Source organism: Saimiri boliviensis, chromosome 4 (genome assembly GCF_048565385.1).
Source record: "Saimiri boliviensis isolate mSaiBol1 chromosome 4, mSaiBol1.pri, whole genome shotgun sequence".
Classification (NCBI taxonomy): Eukaryota; Metazoa; Chordata; class Mammalia; order Primates; family Cebidae; genus Saimiri; species Saimiri boliviensis.
Genome location: NC_133452.1, coordinates 92,229,550 through 92,249,701, shown reverse-complemented (window position 1 = coordinate 92,249,701; position 20,152 = coordinate 92,229,550). Strand labels below are relative to the sequence as shown.

Genomic DNA, 20,152 nt, shown 5'->3' with positions numbered 1-20,152 from the left:
AGAGACCGGGTTTTACCAGGTTGGCCAGGATGATCTCGATCTCTTGACCTCATGATCTGCCCATCTAGGCCTTCCAAAATGCTGGGATTACAGGAAAGAGCCACCATGCCTGGCTTGCTTCCTTTATTATATTGAGGTTTATGTAGTTAATCATACATTCAATATTCATATTTTTATTTTCTGTGATCCTGGTTTTCTATTTATACTTGTAATTTATATTCTATCATGTGTATCTTATAAGCTGTCTCCAATAATTTGTAGACAAAATCACAGTAAAAGTAGGCACAAGTCTATAAATCACAACTTTTAAGGTTTTACTTTTGTTTGGTTTTGTTCTGTTTTGATATGGGGTCTCACTTTGTTGCCTATACTAGAGTGCAGTGGTGTGATCTCAGCTCACTGCAGCCTTGACCACTTGGGCTCAAACAATCCCACCTATGCCTTCCTGGTATAGGTAGGTGGCTAGGACCACAGGCACATGCCATCATGCTTGGCTAAATAGTTGAGATCTTGTTATGTTTCTCAGTCTTGTCTTAAACTCCTGGGCTTAAGCAGTCTTCCCAACTCAGTCTCCTATAATGCTGGGATTACTGGCATGAGCCAGCATGCCCAGCCTGAAGTTTTACTTTTTGCATATATGATTTAAAATACATCTCTTTTAAAAAATTGATTTAAAAAAGTAAAGAAGGGTTTCACCATGTTGGCCAGGCTGGTCTTGACCTCCTGGCCTCAAGTGATCCTCTCACCTTGGCCTCCCAAAGTGCTGGAATTACAGGCATGCACCACAGCACCTAGACTAAAATAAATCTTTTTTGTTGTTGTTGTTTTTAATATATATATATATATATATATATATATATATATATATATATATATTTTAGTAGAGACGGAGTTTCTTTTTTTCTTTTTTTTTTCCTTTAAGATGGGGTTTCATCATGTTGGTCAGGCTGGTCTTGAACTCCCGACCTCAGGTGATCCACCTGCCTTGGCCTCCAAAGTGCTTGGATTACAGGCGTGAGCCACCACCTCCGGCCTTAAAATAAATCGTAATCTCTCCCTGTATTGACTTATCATCTGTCAAACAGGACAGTTATACACTTATGGAACCTGATTTAATTTCATTAAAACAAATGCAATAATAGGTAGGAAAATTGTTTGGAAACAATAGAAGGGGCATATCAATGCAAAGATACTGTGACCATTATTACACAAAAGGGTATTTGCACTTATTTGCACATTGTGCACAGAAGTTCAATGTGTAAGAATTTGAGCTGCAGAACTTCTGATCAATTAGTAATTAATAATTTTCTGATTCAACTTCTCATCCGGCCTCAGTTCTTTTATCTATAAAATGGGAATGATACACTGCTTATCTCATGGGTTATTGCAGCATTGACTTAATACATGTGATCTCATGTGCTTTCATGGCTTCAAACACATCTGTGTGCTGATGGATTCTAAGTTTATTACTCGAGCTTGGGCACTCCCCCGAACTCCAGACCCAAATATCCAACTGCCTACTTGACAACTCCACTTGGTTTTCCAGCTGGCATGTCAAATGTCACATGCCCAAACTGGGAGTCCTCCGACTCTCCCCTTCCTAACCTGTTTTTCCCACTGTCTTCCCTGTTTCCGTTACGGCGATGCTGTTCTTCCACTTGCAGAGACAATCCTTGGAGCCATCCTGTGCTTTAATTTCTTTTATTGAGGTATAACTTGCACACAGTTATATGCACCAACTTTGTGCTCAAAACCCAATCCGCCTGAAAAATGCTTGTACAGGTCCCTTCCTATCAAGATGGAACATTCCCATCACCCCAAAAGTTCCCTTGGGTTGCTTTCCAGCCTCTTTCCATGCCGTCCTCTTATACCAGAAGCAATCGCTGGTCTGATTTCTATCGCCACAGGTTAGTTTAGTCTATTCCAGAACTTCACATAAATGGAATAATCCAGCATGTAGTTTTTTCGAGTTTGGGTTCTTTTACTTAGTATAATATCATTGAGATTCATCCTCATTTTTCTGTCAGTGGTTCCTTCTTGCAGGCTAGTAGTATTCCATTGTACGAATATACAAAAACTTGTTTTTCCATTCCTTAGGGTTTTTATTGGTGGGTTTCTTTCTCTCACACCTCAATTTCTTCTCTGTTAGTAAGCCCTATGGCTCTGCCTTCAAATAAAACCTAAATCTGACCACATGCACAGCCACCCAACTAGTTCAAGCCACCACCAGCTGCTTCCTCTCTGGGTTCCCTGTTCCTTGCTGTCCTCCTTTCCATCTGACACAGCAGCCCTTGATGGTCTTGAAAAGATAAATCTTTTGATGCTACTGCCTTTCTATAAAGAAGAAAACTTTTTAATACAGAATGAAATCCCAACTCTAATGTCCTATGAGATCTGGCTCCTGTTACTACTCCAATATCATCTATTGTTCCCTTGCTGTTGAATTTCAATCATTGTAGTATTTCAGTTTGTGAGAGTCACAGGCATTTTCCTGCCTCAGGATCTTTACATGTGCTCTATATAAATATATACATATGTATATAAATGTACATATAAATATATCTGTATATATACATATATTTAATACACAAATATATAAATATATTTATATATACAGGTAGCCCCCAAAAATATATATTTATAATATATAATAATCTATAATATATAAAATAATATATATTAATATATCTGTATATGATATATAAATATATATAAAAATAAATATATATTATATAATAGATATTATATAATGCCTTACATAACATATATAGCTGTACATATTATAAATATATATATATAGGCTAATTATACTAATTAGCCAATAAGAAACAAGGAACCACCAAAAATATATACATTTATAATATATATATATCTGTACATATTATAAAAAGCCCAGAAGTTTAAGACAAGCCTGAGCAACATAAGACCTCAACTAATTAGCCAATAAGAAACAAGAAACCACCAAAAAATATACATTTACAACATATATTATATATATAACATTATATATTATACTAATTATTATATATAATACTAATTATTTATAACATATATTATATATCTGTACATATTATATATGTTATAAATATATATTATATATGTTATAAATGTATACATTTTTGGTGGTTACTTGTTTCTTATTGGCTAATTAGTTGAGGTCTTGTTATGTTGCTCAGGCTTGTCTTAAACTCCTGGGCTTAAGCAATCTTCCCACTGTGGCCTCCTATAATGCTGGGATTACAGGCATAAGCCACCATGCCCAGCCTAAAGTTTATATATATATATATATATATATATATATATATATATATATATAATGTATAAATAATAGATATTTTATATATGTATAATATATGTATTATTTATACATATTTTATATATATATATATATATATATTTTTTTTTTTTGGTAGTTACTTGTTTCTTGTTTGCCTTGCCTTATCCACTAGAATGTAAACTCTGTTTGGTTTATTCTTATGGACCCAATGCCATGTACACACGGTGTAGGCCCTGAGTGAATGAATGAATAAGTAGTGAACCTCATTTCTCTTTCCCCATAATCACTGCAGAAATGGAAGCATTGTTGCTGGATATGAAGTTGTTGGTTCCAGAAGTGCATCTGAACTGCTGTCAGCCATTGAAGAGGTTGCCGAGAAGGCTAAGGCAGCCCTTCGCAAGCTGTTCTCATTAGAAGACAGCTCTTTCAGAGTGTTCAGAAAAGGTAATGCTGGATTCCCATCCTCTGCTTAGGTTAAAGGAGCCCTTTAATTAGTGTTCATTTGTGTCCTCAGGAAGTAGATTTGAGACATTTCAATAAAGACTTGTTTTCTAACTGACTTTCAGTACAAACTGTCTTCCCCCAACCACATTGAAACTTAACTTCAACTATTTCAAATTCTTGCTAATCGAAGATCTGATCTCTACATTTTAATGTAAACACTGTGGAGGACTGACTTCACTGTAGGCTGTGATGGAAAGAACTCAGCAATAGTTGGCTGGTAACCATGTTGAAAGAGCCCTGAGGCTGACAATATTCCTAAATCACAATCTAAGAAATCATGTCTTTAACACATATAAAAACAGACAGACAGACAGACACACACACACACACACACACAATTTTTCTTCAGATATTTATTTTTTCCTTTTACATTCAATCTTGTCTTTCCTACCAAACTCTGTACCACTCTCTTTCAACAATATTTATTCAATTAATATTTACTAAGAGTCCAAAGTGTCTATACACTTAAAATCAGCAATAGTGAAAACAAACAAAAATCTTAGCCCTGGCTGGGTGTGACTCCTGCCTGTAATCCCAGCATTTTGGGAGTCCGAAGTGGGCAGATCACTTGAGGTTAGGAGTTCAAGATCAGCCTGGCCAACGTGGCAAAACCCCGTCTCTACTAAAAATACAAAAATTAGCCAGGCCTGGGTGCAGTGGCTCATACCGTAATCCTGGAACTTTGGGAGGCCAAGATGGGCAGATCACCTGAGATCAGAAGTTTGAGACCAGCCTGGCCAACATGGTGAAACCCCATATCTACTAAAAATACAAAATAATTAGCCAGGTATGGTAGCACACACATGTAATCCCAACTACTCAGGAGGCCGACGCAGGGGAATCACTTGAACCCAGAAGGTGGAGGTTGCAGTGAGCTGAGATTATGCCACTGCACTTCAGCCTGGGTGACAGAGTAAGACTCAGTCTCAAAAATAAAATTAGCCAGGCATGGTGGTGTGCACCTGTAATCCCAGGTATTCAGGAGGCTGAGGCAGGAGAATTGCTTGAACCTGAGAGGCAGAGGTTGCAGTGAGCCAAGATCACACCACTACAGTCTAGCGTGGGTGACAAGAGCAAAACTCCACCTCGGAAAAAAACACAAACAAACAAAGAACCAGAAAGAAAAATCATAGCCCTTGTGGATCTTCCAGTTAATGTCTCCATCTCCTAGTTCTAGTTATGGTAAGAATGCATTACTAAGGGCCAACTGCAAGAGTAGCAACTGGTTGCAATGTGAGAAATGCTTAAAGGGGTATAGGTAGTAAGTGCTATCCATTCACAAACAGCGACTACCCATCTTTTAACTATGTCATTACCGTTTTATTCTATAGCTTGAAAATTGTCTGGTTTTCTAATATTCCTTTGAAGAGTAAAAATATTTCCTGAGAGTAATAACACCTATTTTGATTATCACCTAATGTTCACTAGTTGATAGCCCATTAAAAGTGATATTGTTGGCACAGATCAGACACCTGGAAGGAGGAGTCAGCCTTAGGGAGGGTATGGCATCAAGAATGAGTAAGGAGCGTTGAGAGGGATGCAGCTGGGCATCAAAGACAAATTTCTCTTACTTCTGAATTTTGCCTGGATTTTGTCTCCAAAAATAAGAGTTTTAAAATATTTAAACATGACTGTAGTCATGTTTACATAGAATGCCAGGATATTCCAGGGTCATTTTTCTTATTTGTTTTCTTTTGTTTCCAGCCCAGTGTAACGACGCAGTCTTTGGATTTGGGTCCAAGGATGACGAATATACCCTGCCCTGCAGCAGTGGCTACAGGGGAAACATCACAGGCAAGTGTCAGCCCTCTGGGTGGCAGGTCATCAGGGAGACTTGTGTGCTTCCTCAGCTCGAAGAACTGAAGAAGGTAAGGCATTTTCACTTTGTAGACTTGCCTGGACTTGAGTTTCAGAGTGGCTGTCTCTCAGTGAGCATAGCAAGGTGTAGGGTAGGTATATCTACGTGCATCCTTGGCCAGTATGCAAAGAGTAAGGATGATATTAGACGCTGGTGACCCTGTGGCTGATTCTGGGCAGCAGAGTCTAGGTTGCAGCTCAGAGGTCAGAGTTGATAGTTTTGTCAGGCAGGGGTGTTGTGGAGGAGTGTATCAGTGCAGAGGAGGTCTATTATGGAGGTAAAGCAGCAACTAAGCTGGCCTTAGAAGTCCAGAAGACATGGGAATTAAAGAGAAAAGTGAAGAGAGCTTTGACTCACAGTTATGCAGGATGTACAGAAGACCTATCTGGGGAGGCCTCAGGAAACTTACAATAATGGTGGAAGGCAAAAGAGATGCAACCGCATCCTCATACGGTGACAGGAAAGAGAGAGAGAGTATGGGGAAAGTGCTACATACTTTTAAACAACAAGATCTTGTGAGAACTGTATCATGAGACAGCACTTGGGGGATGGTGCTAAGCCATTAAAAACCACGTCCATGATCCAATCACCTGCTGCCAGGCCCCACGTCTAACAAAGGCAATTATAACTTGACCTAAGATTTGGGTGGGGAACAGAGCCAAACATATCAGGTGCTATGCCCTCCACATGATGCTGTCTTAGGAAGTTTCAAGTATTAGACAAGGTAGACATAAAGAAGGAAATAAATATCTAGGAACCAGAATAACTCAAGTCACTGAAAAGAAGGACCCCAAGACCAGTTCACAGATACTGTTCAGCAAGTAGATCTCCATGTTAAGGAGAACTTCTATCTCAGCCAGAGATCTTGCTACTGTAGTAGGAAACCCTAGAATGGTATTCCTCAGGGGACTGTGGAACATTTACTTCTGACTTTCTGGATCTCGGTTTCCTCATCTGTAAACTGGGGAAGGGGATTGGATTAGCTGGCTTCTGGGGTCTTTTCTTGCTCTTGCCTTCTTTGCCTCAATTCTGGACATGAGCAATAGTTGAGACCCGTTTGCTCCAGGCAGATTCCAGGTGCCTTGAACAGAAAACAGCATTGTGAGTTGAGAAGAACAAGAAGGAAAACAGGGGGGCACCTGGGCTCCGGGATTGACTTATGTTGAGTGAAAGGTGTCATTCTTCCTTTGCTGCTTTCCAAGTTAGCCAAGTGTGGTAGAAGCAGATGGGAGACTTAAAGAAGAAGTAAAACTCCAAATCTAGGGCTGGGCGTGGCTCATGCCTGTAATCCCAGCATTTTGGGAGGCTGAGGCAGGCAGATCATGAAGTCAAGTGTTCAAGACAGCCTGCCAACATGGTGAAACCCTGTCACTACTAAGAATACAAAAAAAAAAATTAGCCAGGCGTGGTGGCATGTGCCTGTAATGTCAGTTACTCAGGAAGCTGAGGCAGGAGAATCACTTGAACCTGAGAGGTGGAGGTTGCAGTGAGCTGAGATCATGCTACTGCACTCCAGCCCCGAGAGCAAGATTCCATCTCAAAACAAAAAACAAACAAACAAGAAAAAACTCCCCAAAACTCCAAATCTAGTGACAAAATGGTCCTGGCACAAGTCCAGTGGTCAAATCTCCATGTATGTTCTCTATCTTCCCATTTTACAAGGAATTCTCAGGGTAGCACGGTGAATGTAAAATAGGATTAGTACCAATAGACCTATCCTAACATTTCCAGCTGACTATTCTTTGGGAGGTCATTAAATCTCACGGAACATGAATTTCAGTATAATTAGAATAATAATTTATATGAAAATGTTTTTTAGTACATGTTTTCAAGTTTCAGTTTCCTTAGCTATAAAATGATAATGACAATAGTACCTCTCTCAAAGGACGTTGAACTAATTCAATCAATGAATCCCTGGCAAAACATTTAGTACAATGTCTAAACTATAGAAATCATTGAATAACAGCCATTATGTAATTATCCTGTATTAGAACATGCCATACAAATGTTAATTCTATGTGGCCAAGACATCTGATTGAAATTTGATGAAAAACGGCATGTCATTTTTTTCTAGAACTTAACCATTTTTGCTTCTAGAATTTCAGTATGATTGTGGGCAATGCCACCGAGGCGGCTGTGTCATCCTTGGTGCGACATCTTTCTGTCATCATTCGGCAAAGCCCGTCCACAACAGTGGGGAATCTGGCTTCAGTGGTGTCGATTCTGGGCAATATTTCATCTCTGTCACTGGCCAGCCATTTCAAGGTGTCCAATTCAACAATGGAGGTATGGTCTGCCTATGCCTGAAGGGCTCACTTTAAATGCTTGATCTTGTAGGAAGAATGACAAAAGCCTTAAAGACGGGGAACTGCTGGAAAAGACAGAAAGCCATGTAACAGTCCTTATATAAAATTTACTGCTTTCTCTGCAGTATACAGGGAACTCTTGGGATCAATAGTGTGAGTTCAAAGGAAGAAAGAGCTGCCCTTATGCAGGTTGCCTGGGCAGCACCTGGTTTAGAGGAGGGGATGAGCTGTTGTGCTATGTGACACAGGCACGACTTTGCAACACATTTGTAGTCTATTATTTTTCTTTCCTGTGGCCACAAGTTCAGACTTGAACACTGTATATTTTAAGAACTCCCTAGCTGGGCGTGGTGGCTCATACCTGTAATCCCAACACTTTAAGAGGCCGAGGTGGGCGGATCACCTGAGGTCAGGGGATCGAGACCAGCCTGGCCAATATGGAGAAACCTTGTTTCTACTAAAAATACAAAAAATTAGCCAGGCATTGTGGCAGTCGACTGTAATCCTTGCTACTCAGGAGGCTGAGGCAGGAGAATTGCTTGAACCAGGGAGTGGGAGGTTGTAGTGAGCCGAGATCATGCCACTGCACTCCAGCCTGGGTGACAGAATGGGACTCTGCCTCAAAAACAAAATAAAACAACAACAACAACAAAATAGAACCCCCTTTGTAACACTTTCTCTCAACTGAGGAATTTATGGTTTAGTTTGTATATTTAAAGATTAACTTAAAATTACATAAATGATAGTTGGTCACTATAAGAAATGCTAATAAGCAAAAAGAAAAATAAATTCTGTAGCCTGGTCACTTTAAAATAGACACTGCTTACATTTTAGGTTTTGCCTCAGTACCTAGAAGAATGAAAGTGATACATAGCATGTGCTCAATAAGCATTTGTTCAATAAATATCCTTCCAAACATTTTGGGTGTATGCAATTTATATATTAAAGGATATAATGTTTTACAAAATTGGATTGTATAATGATGTTAAATAAGCACACAATAATACTTAACTATATATGATGAAAATTGTTTCAGAAGTGACACTAAATATCAGTAAGTTAAAATTCCCTGAGTTAAAGAAAAGATACTCCAATTTGTTTTTTTAGAAACCTTGACCACATGTTGTTTACAAGAGACCAACAAAAATAAAATGACACAAAAAGGCTAAAAATAACATGAAGGGTGAAAACAAAGCAGGCAAACACAAAGCAAAAGAAAACAGATTTCTAGGGACAGTAGAAGTAGAACATCATGGGATTCTGGGGCTGGAAGGCAGAGGGGGTTGGGTCAGGGTAAGACTCAGTTGGAGTGACAGATGCTGACAGCAGAATGTCTGGGAGCCAGACCCATAAGCAAGAGAGGGGATTCTGTGGGAGGAAGTAACAACTTTCAAGGAGTTATTGGAAAAGGAATCTCTCAAGCTAAGACTGAACCTAAAGCCATGACAATTCAATGCCTGGGTCCAGGCTTCAAAGTTATTTATTTTTTTTTTATTTTTATTTTTTGCTTTACATAGTAGGAAACAAGAAACATAAATACTTTAGTAAACAAGAAACCTAAAAATTTGAGCACCTCTTATGTGAGTTTTGAACTTCTGATGTTAGCAAAACAAACATAATATGGGAAAGCAGTACAAAGTAGTGTCTGCGTCTTTGAGCCTCAGCCTGAATAGCAGTGCAGTCATTTTTGCCATCTCAGAGAAAAGAAAATGCACATGTGCAGCCCAAATTGCAGGATGCTTTCTCATTTGTTCTGAAGTCCCAGTGTGCTTACACATGCTCTGGGGTGATCACCCTGGGACTTACTTGATTCTATGGACCCAAGATTTTTGCCCGAAGTTTCTACCGTACAGAGGAACTGAGCTAAATTTAACTGATGAGTTTTAATGTGGTTCATGACTGAGCCAATTATCTGGGCATTTTTCCTATACTTAAAGTTAATGACTATCCACTCCTAGTCCTCTTATCTGTTTACTCAAAAACACAAACTGACTTTCATCCTTGTATTTCAGGATGTCATCAACATAGCTGACCATATCCTTAGTTCAGCCTCAGTAACCAGTTGGACAGTCTTACTGCAGGAAGAAAAGCATGCCAGCTCACGGTTACTAGAAACTTTGGAAAACATCAGCACTCTGGTGCCTCCAACAGCTCTTCCTCTGAATCTTTCTCGGAAATTCATTAACTGGAGAGGGATTCCAGTGACCAAAAGTGAACTCAAAAGGGGTTACAACTACCAGATTGAAATGTTTCCCCCAAATACATCTGTTCCCATCAGAGGCCATGTGTTAATTGGGTCAGACCAATTCCAGAGATCCCTTCCAGAAACCATTATCAGCATGGCCTCGTTGACTCTGGGGAACGTTCTGCCTATTTCCAAAAATGGAAATGCTCAGGTCAATGGACCTGTGATATCCACGGTTATTCAAAACTATTCCATAAATGAAGTTTTCCTGATTTTTTCCAAGATGGAGTCAAACCTGAGCCAGCCCCATTGTGTGTTTTGGGATTTCAGTCATTTGCAGTGGAACGATGCAGGCTGCCACCTAGTGAATGAAACTCCAGACACCGTAATGTGCAGATGTACTCACTTGACCTCCTTCTCCGTGCTGATGTCACCGTTTGTCCCCACTACGATACTCCCCGTTGTGAAATGCATCACCTACGTGGGACTGGGTGTCTCCATTGGAAGTCTCATCCTATGCCTGATCATTGAGGCTCTGTTTTGGAAGCAGATTAAAAAAAGCCAAACCTCACACACACGTCATATTTGCATGGTGAACGTAGCCCTGTCCCTGTTGATTGCTGATATCTGGTTTATTGTTGGTGCCACAGTGGACACGACGGTGAACCCTTCTGGAGTCTGCACAGCGGCTGTGTTCTTTACACACTTCTTCTACCTCTCTTTGTTCTTCTGGATGCTCATGCTTGGCATCCTGCTGGCTTACCGGATCATCCTCGTGTTCCATCACATGGCCCGGCCTTTGATGATGGCTGTCGGATTCTGCCTGGGCTATGGGTGCCCTCTCATTATATCTGTCATCACCATTGCCGTCACACAACCTAGCAATACCTACCAAAGGAAAGATGTGTGTTGGCTTAACTGGTCCAGCGGAAGCAAACCACTCCTGGCTTTTGTTATCCCCGCACTGGCTATTGTGGCTGTAAACTTCCTTGTGGTGCTGCTAGTTCTCACAAAGCTCTGGAGGCCAGCTGTTGGGGAGAGACTGAATCAGGATGACAAGGCCACCATCGTCCGCATGGGGAAAAGCCTCCTCATTCTGACTCCTCTGCTAGGGCTCACCTGGGGCTTTGGAATAGGAACAATAGTGGACAGCCAGAATCCGGCTTGGCATGTTGTTTTTGCTTTACTCAATGCATTCCAGGTGAGAACAGTAACAATAACCTATTGTATTGTCAGATAATTGGAATAAGTAGAGAACTCAGGTTGGTAAAACCACTCCAGAGATTATCTCATCTCCCTGCCTCCAGCAAGACCATCACAAAAACTGATGGAAAGAATGAATAGAAAAAAATATTTTTCTTACTTAGTTACTGTCATACTGAAGCAGAATATGGGATTTCCTCAGTAACCCATTACAGGGCTTTAAATCTATTAGAGTTCTTACAGCAAACAATCCCTCTTGCTGCTGACTCAGTTCTCTTTCTCTTATGCAGACCTCTGGGAAAAAATAAACAGAGAAAGAGAAATGCATAAGTACTTGTTGACTCTGAATGGTGCAAAGAAATTTTCTAGGGTTCAACAGAGAAGGGGCTAGCAAAATGCAACCAGTATGCTGTTTTTGTAAATAAAGTTTTATTGGACTACAGCCATGCTTATTCATGTACAGGTGGTCTATGGCTGCTTTCACGACAATGGCAGAGCGGAGTAGTTGCAACAGAAACTGTATAACTTGCAAAGCCTAAAGTACTTACCACCTGGCTGATCATAGAAAAAGTCTGCTAACCTTTGCTACAAAGAATGGGTTTTTACTTGCCACAGTCAGGGAGTGTGCAGAGAGGAGGTGGACAAAGCAATCATGAGGTTTTGATAAATCTGGAAGAGCCTTCAATCCCAGTACAGTGAAGGTTTTGCTGGACCACCTCAGACAATGACTCAGGGAAGTGGTGGTTAAACATTTGAGCTCTGGAGTTAAACAGCTCTGGGCTCAAATACATCACTTTACAAACTGTGTGACCTCTAGCACATTGCTTAATCTCTCTGTCCCTCAATTCTCTCATCTTTTAAATAGAGATAATAATGCTTATATCATTGAATAAATGTGAGGGTTAAATGAGATAATTTAGCACCTGTCACATTGTCTGGCAATTTTCATATAACAAATGCTCAGTAGGTGTTTCCCAAAAGTAATTGGTTTTCCAACTATTCAACCAGTCAACAGTCAGGTGCTAGTGTGGATGGCAATCATAGAGCATGCCCCCTAGTGGTGACAAGCTTAGGAAGCTTCTGTTGGGGGAGCAGGAGTACAGTCTCACCGTGATACATTGTCTGAACACGCAACAACCAAAGGAGTTGTGCCTGGGAGGAGGATTCAAGGTGCACCAAAACATTTACCAAGGGTTCCCCAAGACCTGCACTGGAAGGAAAGGATGCTGCTATAGGTCAAATCCCTCCACGGGGCCATATGATTGGATCTCTGTGCCTGCAGCCATCATAGATGCTTAGTAGACATTAAATGTCTGGTCTAAAGAAAGACTAAGATACAGACACAATCGAATGCTATTTGTTTTGGGTTGGGATGGTACAACAGGGGAGAGTGTAGCTCCACATGCAAAACTTCATTCACTTGGTCATTTGCTTATTTGTACAGCAACACGTTTTTTTTTTTTTTTTTTTTTTTTTTTTTTTTTTTTTTTTTGAGTACTTTGCATTGTGTCACGCACTTGTGGAGACCACACAGTGTTCTTGCTTTTAAGGAGCTTACAGTCTCTTAGGGAGACAGACGAGAAAACAGTTTCAGCGTAGGGTGGTTGAATAGTGTTACATATAAATGCTTTCTCTTCTGGAAAAGAAAAATACATGTGATTTATTCCTTTTTTTTTTTAAAGGGATTTTTTATCTTATGCTTTGGAATACTCTTGGATGGTAAGGTATGTATATTTATTTCTCTCTTTAACACCCACCCCAGACATCTTAAGGCTCATTCCCTTTGTTCTGAGGACTTTATTCATGTAATAAGAGGTTGGACTATGGGTACTTTTGTAATAAAATTCTGTGGTTTTAGAGAAGTCAGGCTCAGTCAGAAGACAAAGGAACGAAACAGTCACTGTTGATAAAGCTGTACAGAACTAATCAAACACATAATGTAAACATTGTCAGAAAAAAAGAGCAATTCTTTTTACCTTTAACTTTTCTAATTTAAATTATGATATGGCAGTAATTCCACAGCAAAATTACTTTCCTAAGAGGTGAATTCTCTTTTGTTCTTTTAATTAGTCTGCTCATTTATTTAGGATATGCTGAAAGAGATATCAATGTCTCTATTTGTAGAGTTTTAAACAGTAAATATTAAACAGCCTCTCTTGCTCTGTCACCAGGCTGGAGTGCAGTGGCGCAATCTCGGCTTACTGCAATCTCCGCCTCCTTGGTTCAAGCGATTCTTCTGCCTAAGCCTCCCGAGTAGCTGGGACCACAGGCACGCGCCACCACGCCCAGCTAATTTTTTTTTGTATTTTTAGTAGAGACGGGGTTTCACCGTGTTGGCTAGGATGGTCTCGATCTCTTGATATTGTGATCTGCCCGCCTCAGCCTCCCAAAGTGCTGGGATTACAGGCATGAGCCACCGCACCTGGCCCAGACTATTATTCTAACTGAAGTAACTCAGGAATGGAAAACCAAACATCGTGTATTTTCACTTATAAGTGGGAGCTAAGTTTTGAGGATGTAAAGACATAAAAATGATGCAATTGACCCTGGGGACTCAGTGGGAAAGGGTGGGAAAGGGGTGAGGGATAAAAGACTACAAATTGGGTGCAGTATATACGGCTCAGGTGATGGGTGCCTCAAAATCTCACAAATCACACTAAAGAACTTACTCATGTAACCAAATGCCACCTGTTTCCCAACAACCTATGGAAATAAAAAAAAAATTTAAATAAGGTATATTGTGGAAGAAAAATAAATAGCCTCTCACATTAAATAAAATTCCCAGTGAAGAATAATGAGTTTAAGTAAAAGATAATAGAAAAAAATTTTAAATATGCTTGTTTCATAAATCCAAGCATTAAACAGTTCTGTTGGGTGGGATGAAGGCAGTAAGCTAATAGACATACAATCTTTGTTTTAATAAGAAAATAAAGATATTTTATAATTAACAGAATTGTTGCTAATTACAGGAACAATTCTGCACATGAACAAACCCCTATCTACTAAGAAGCAATTTGCTTTTCTTAATTGTACTAAATAATAAACAATTTCCTTGTCTGTACCATTCATGTGATTAGGAAACCTTTCACTTCAAAGATATACCTCAATTTAGTAGTTATTACCAATTACTAATGTCTAAAATCTGAATGAGTATGGCATTTGGTACTGTCATTCTTTGTTTAATTCTAGTTTTGTTTATGGGTAAAGAGACAAAGAAAATAATCTTTCTACCAGATACCCATTTAGTTTACTAAATGCTTCTAAGAAATAATACCATTAAATAACCATTTCAACCTGCAGTCATTCTTGTCTATGTATGATTATAGCTCCTCAATATTTCTTTGTTGCCCTTATAGCTGCGACAATTTCTGTTCAACAAGTTGTCTGCCTTAAGTTCTTGGAAGCAAACAGCAAAGGTAATTATCACCTACTGCCATGAACCCAATGCATGAAGTTCCAGTTTTGCATTTTTCTTTTTATACAGTCTTGCTGCAAGCCAACTTCTGTGTAAACCCCTTGAATTTCTTTTACTGTTATATTCCTGGTATCTGACATGCAGCCTGACACATGAGCGATAGTAAAGAGTTGTTGAGTGAATGGGTGATTAAATGAGTGGCTGTGAAGTCACAGCACCTTACAAGGATGCTTAAGCATGGAGATCTGTGGGCGTCTGTGAGTGAATACCTTTGAACAAAGGCATTTGCTTTAGTCTGACTTGCTTGTCACCATTCAGAACTAGCAAGTCCCTTTTCTTCATCTGACTCGCTGAGCCTTCTGTAAACCATTTTTTCCTTCTCTAGAAAGGTAAAGGGGGAGATCTTGGTTAAATTCTTGTCTTTAAATTTGGTTAAATTCTAATATATAAAATTATTAGGGGTTAATAATTTTCTTTTTTAAGCTAGTATCACTGACTCTGTTCCTTGCAATCTTAGCTCTTAAGTCTACAAAAATGACAAGTTTTTAAGAAAATGGAGGATTTCTGTTTTATTTTTTGCCATAAAAGTATAATCCATATGAGGACAGTATATTTAGAAACAAAAGTACTTGAACAGATATTTTGTGTTTTCAGTGTTATTTAGACTTTCGCTTTTCAGCAACACACTGAGGGCCTTTCAGAAAGAGTTCTAAGGCAGAGGATTTCTGTATTTTATAAAAGTCAACTGGCTTAATTGCATCCAAACCTATATGGGTGTTTAGAGATTTTTACAAGTGATAATATAGTCTTTTGAAATAAAAATCAACAAGGAAATGATCCTCTGGCATTAAAAAATCTTCCTTGGTCTGCATTGTATAGCAGACAGCACTGCTGTGAATTAGGAAGCACTGGCCCGTAAGCAGGTGAACCGGACCTGCCCTTATATTTCTGACCCTGTAACCAGTTGGCTTTGTGATCTTAGGAAAGTCACTTCATCTCTAAGTTTTGATTTTCTCAATCGTAGAAATTAAATGTTGGTCTAGTTATTCAAAGCAGAAGTTCTTACACTCTGGGATTTACATTTTATGTCTGGAAGAACTAAAAATCCCTCAAACCAGAAGTTGTGAAACTAATGAGTCACTATCTACACTTAAGAAAAGGAGCAAACTACAGCACATGTGACTGTATCAAAGAAAAACCTTTAATGAATATGATGAGACAGGACACTCCCCACCCTGCAAAGCAGAAAGTAAGTCAACATTTTTCTCTTTTGAAAACCAAAGAAAGAAAAATACCCACAAGTAAAATCAAACAAAAGCAAAAGCAAGAATACCTGACAGTTTGTCTCTGCTTCTAACATCAAGTGCTGACACTTCTCAGAAGGCAGCACTGGTCAGTGAGGGCTTTGCTGTGTCTGCATCTGTACCTTCTCCTGAATTTCATTTCCAAATTAGGTGATACAAATGAGATTTTGTTTCTGGTTAGGTGGTTTATTTGCTTTAAAATAAATATACATTTTTTTCCAGAAGAAAAGATGTGGATTTATAATTTTCTTACAGAATTTGAATGAAAAAGCAGGACCTCAAGGACCCCATATGACAGATGATGAGCAGGTGAGAAAGAGATAATACTTGATGAATATTCCCACCAAGAAACTCACTTGTGAGCCAAATCAGTGAGGGTGGTAACCAGATGTAGACCCAGGACAGTGGTGACAGGCTAGAGTTGAAGTAGCCAGGATGTGACAAGTTCATATGTTGGGAGGGGTGATCCAGTGAAGAGAGAGTCTGAAAACAAATGAGAGAGAGAGGATAATGGGCAGAAGACTCCTGGGAAGACAGAGGGAGTGGCTAGATTGAAGATGGAGGGATTAGCTCCTTAGCTTGGCACAGGAAGTACCACACTGATGCAGGAGGAACAACATGGAGAGATTGGGGTTGTAAATGAAAAAGTATCTGAGACAGGTCTCAATCAATTTAGAAGTTTATTTGCCAAGCTTTAGCATCATGAGCCATGACAGAGCCTCAGGAGGTCTTGAGAATGTGTGCCCAAGATGGCTGGATTACAGCTTGAATGTACACATTTTAGGGAGACATAAGACATCAGTCAGTACATGTGAGGTATGTATTGATTTGGTCTGGAAAGATGGGACAACTCCAAGTGGGGGCAGGAGGGCTTCTAGGTCATAGGCGGATTCAAATATTTTCTCATTGGCAATTGGTTGAAAGAGTTAAGTTGTTATCTAAAGACCTGGAATCAATAGAAAGGAGTTCCTGGGTTAAGCTGAGGGGTTGTATGGACCAAGGTTCTTTCTATGTAGATGAAGTCTTATAGGTAGGTACGCTTTGATGCAAGAGATGTTTTCTATTCAGACATTTTACAGGGTGCTAGACCCTCAGCTAATCTCTCCAGGATCAGAAAAAGATTTGGAAAGGGAAGGGAATGTTCTTCAGAATATACATTTCTCCTACAAGAGACAGCTTTACAGGGCCATTTCAAAATATGTCAAATAAATATATTCTGCAGTAAAATACTTTGATTTCTTTCAGGGCCTACTATCTGTCATATGATGCTATACTAGAGTTTGGATTGAATTTGGTGTCTTATTGCTACAGAGTCTGTTCAGTCAGTCTTAAGATCTCAGTTTTGTGCCTGAGCTCCAAAAGGAGGAGAGTATAATGAAACGTGTCTGACCCCCACTTCCCATCATGACCTCAACTAGTTTTTCAGGTTTCTTGGAAATCTCCTTGGCTGAGAGGGGGATCCATTCATTTGGTTGTGGGGCTTAGAATTTTATTTTTGGTTTACAGGGCCATGATGTTGAGAGTTCGAACCTGGATACTTTTTTTTCTTAAGTAGGGAACAAGGCTATCGACTGAGAGATAGCTAAAGGAGGGATAAAATAGGGATCTTGAACAGAGTAGTGACTATAACAGCTGGCTGAAGGGAATGAAAGAGGAGCCAGCAACAGTCTCAGCAAAGACCCTCCTTCAAGCTACAGCACATTGTGTGGACACCAAAGCCTCTCCATGCTCAGGCCCCTGTCTTGACCCTCCATTGTCCCTATCCATGTTTTCTATAACTCTTCTCCAAGACACAAACTCTGATGGCCTCGACAGACCCCCCACTGCACAAAGAATAGATTTACAGACCTACATCTGAGTTCTAGTAACTCAGGGTCTATTACTTGGCCAACTGCCTAGACGCATTTAACTTCATACACCGGAGGAGGCTGCTTCTTCCCAGACCACAGGGAAGCATGTTGAGTATGTTACAACCTGAGATTTCTATCTCCAAATGGTACAGCATACAGTTTTAAGTGCCATGATCCTTGACCTTAGGATTATTTTTTTTTTAGGGTTATAGCATTGTATGTTTGCTGAGCCCTGAATTCTAGAAAATTAATTATTTTGCTTTGAAAGTTTCAAATCTTTTTTATGGTTATTTTTGTAACTTTTTTTCCCCAGAGCTCAGTATGCCTTAATAGCAGCGAAAATTGAGAACCATCACTGGTCTACCTACTGCATATAATAAGCACCTGTTTCTCTCACCTTGATTTGGTTTATTTGTGGCATACACTGTGGCGGGGAATGGAACTTATTCCTTCCAATATTCCCAGTGCCTAGAACAGTATCTGGCACACAAAGGCATTCAATATAAGATGGTAAATTAATGGATGAATGAGTGATGAACTAATGAATGGAAAAATATATAATGTATGTAAACACTTTTATCTTTCCCAATAAGTACATGCTTTTTGCTTCAAATATTTTACTTAATTTGATAATTCAGCTTTTAAATTATTAAACTATATAGCCTCTGGAGCAGTGACCAAAGTGTCATTCACAAATAGGTTTGAGAGCTAAGATGAGCAAAGGTAAAGCAAAGCTTTATTGGGAACCATTTTTAGTAGGAACACTATTTTTTCTCCTTTTTCCTCCAATGGATTTCTCTTCTAGTAACAAATGTGAACCAAAGAAATGTAAGCACAGACATGAAAAGGGATAATGGTGCCTTTAAAACTGTTTTCTAGTTTGTTGTTAGAAGTTGTAAAAATATACAGAATACAAAATTCAGTTGGAAATAAATTTTTAGGCATTTTAAATAGATTAAAATAGAAGAAAGAGTGAGAAAGTAGCCACTCTAACGTTTTGAAAAAATAGTAACACCTATGAAAATGGAATAAAGAATTGCTAATGACATCAGGAAGTCAGGAAATACAGACCAACAGTAAAAAAATACTGCTCATGTCCAAATAATGCATTTTTCTTTTGTGCAGCAAAACTCATCAGATTTATCTGCCAAACTCAAATTCTCAAAGCCTTTCAACCCATTGCAAAACAAAGGTGAGTTACCATAAAAACAAAGGTTATAAAAGGTGTGAAAAGAGAATATAAGTATATCATATGAAGAAAATTCGATGGCAACATCTAAGAAACTCATGTGAGAAGTGTGGGATTATCAGCCAGCCATGCATTCAGAGTTCATCCAGACTGTGCTCAGTGCTGACCAAACAGTGTACGCGACTTGATGCTCATGGAGAACCAGAGTTTTTTTGAATGTAATTTCATCACAAATTGTCTCTATTTTCCCAGTTAGATGTTATATAAACCTGTGGCATTGATCATTGAGGCCATGAGGGGAAAAAGTGTGGTGAGATTAACACTAAAAAAAAAAATTCCTCTTTCAAATTTTCCAGTTGAATTTTATGTTTTTTGCTTTTGCTTTTTAGGTTTCATCACTTAACATTGAAAGTTAATCAGAAATGAAATAAAAAACTTCCGTTTCAGATAGCTTTGTACCAATATCAGAAAGTATAATAATGTGTCCTTACTGGAGGATCACGCGTCTCGTGCCAGCTGCTGAGCAGTGGACATGCAGCCAGGTGCTTGTGCCCTGATGTTGCACATGTCCTCCTCCCTAAAATGCCCCTGGGCAGGAAGGGACCACACCTGCTAAGAGTGAAAGAGCACTGTCTCCTCCACCTGTGACATGCATTGGCCCTATGTTCATTGATTGGGGGTTACTAAAGTCTATGCTATTCAGCAGCTGCAAGACCAGTATTTAAGTATTGCAAATAGTCACAGTATTCTTGGAGAAGAGAGAAGGATGGAGCATGGAAGTGGAGGAGGAGAAACTGCCTTACAAGTTCAGTTGAAGTCATACTTAAGATCAAGACCCATTTCACATTCAGTTAATGTCATCGTTAATGTAGGAAAATGGGAAACTCATTTTATAGTCCCATTAAAATTATTAAATTATTTAAATTCCAGATAAAGTTCAAGTGTCTGGAGAATGTGCTCATCCAGGACACTTTGGTTCTGTTGTCATTGTTACCAGTCAGCTTGAGGGCTTTTTATACGGTTCTACGTTTGGGGGGCATTTGTTCCTCACATATTAAAAA

General features: G+C 39.2%; 1 protein-coding gene across 3 annotated transcripts in view; it reads left to right on the top strand.

The window, feature by feature from the left end:
- Positions 1 to 20,152, top strand: part of ADGRF1 (adhesion G protein-coupled receptor F1) — a 47,174-nt gene that overhangs the window by 23,304 nt on the left and 3,718 nt on the right. For 2 of the 3 annotated variants that reach the window (XM_010333978.3, XM_074397873.1), the window contains 8 exons: positions 3,570 to 3,721; positions 5,486 to 5,649; positions 7,737 to 7,925; positions 9,958 to 11,331; positions 13,016 to 13,057; positions 14,690 to 14,749; positions 16,308 to 16,361; positions 19,028 to 19,094. In XM_010333978.3, the coding sequence (XP_010332280.3) occupies positions 3,570 to 3,721; positions 5,486 to 5,649; positions 7,737 to 7,925; positions 9,958 to 11,331; positions 13,016 to 13,057; positions 14,690 to 14,749; positions 16,308 to 16,361; positions 19,028 to 19,094 (2,102 nt within the window). Of the gene's footprint in view, positions 1 to 3,569; positions 3,722 to 5,485; positions 5,650 to 7,736; positions 7,926 to 9,957; positions 11,332 to 13,015; positions 13,058 to 14,689; positions 14,750 to 15,844; positions 15,998 to 16,307; positions 16,362 to 19,027; positions 19,095 to 20,152 lie in introns of those variants that run through there. The other variant, XR_012517269.1, reaches the window with a different exon arrangement.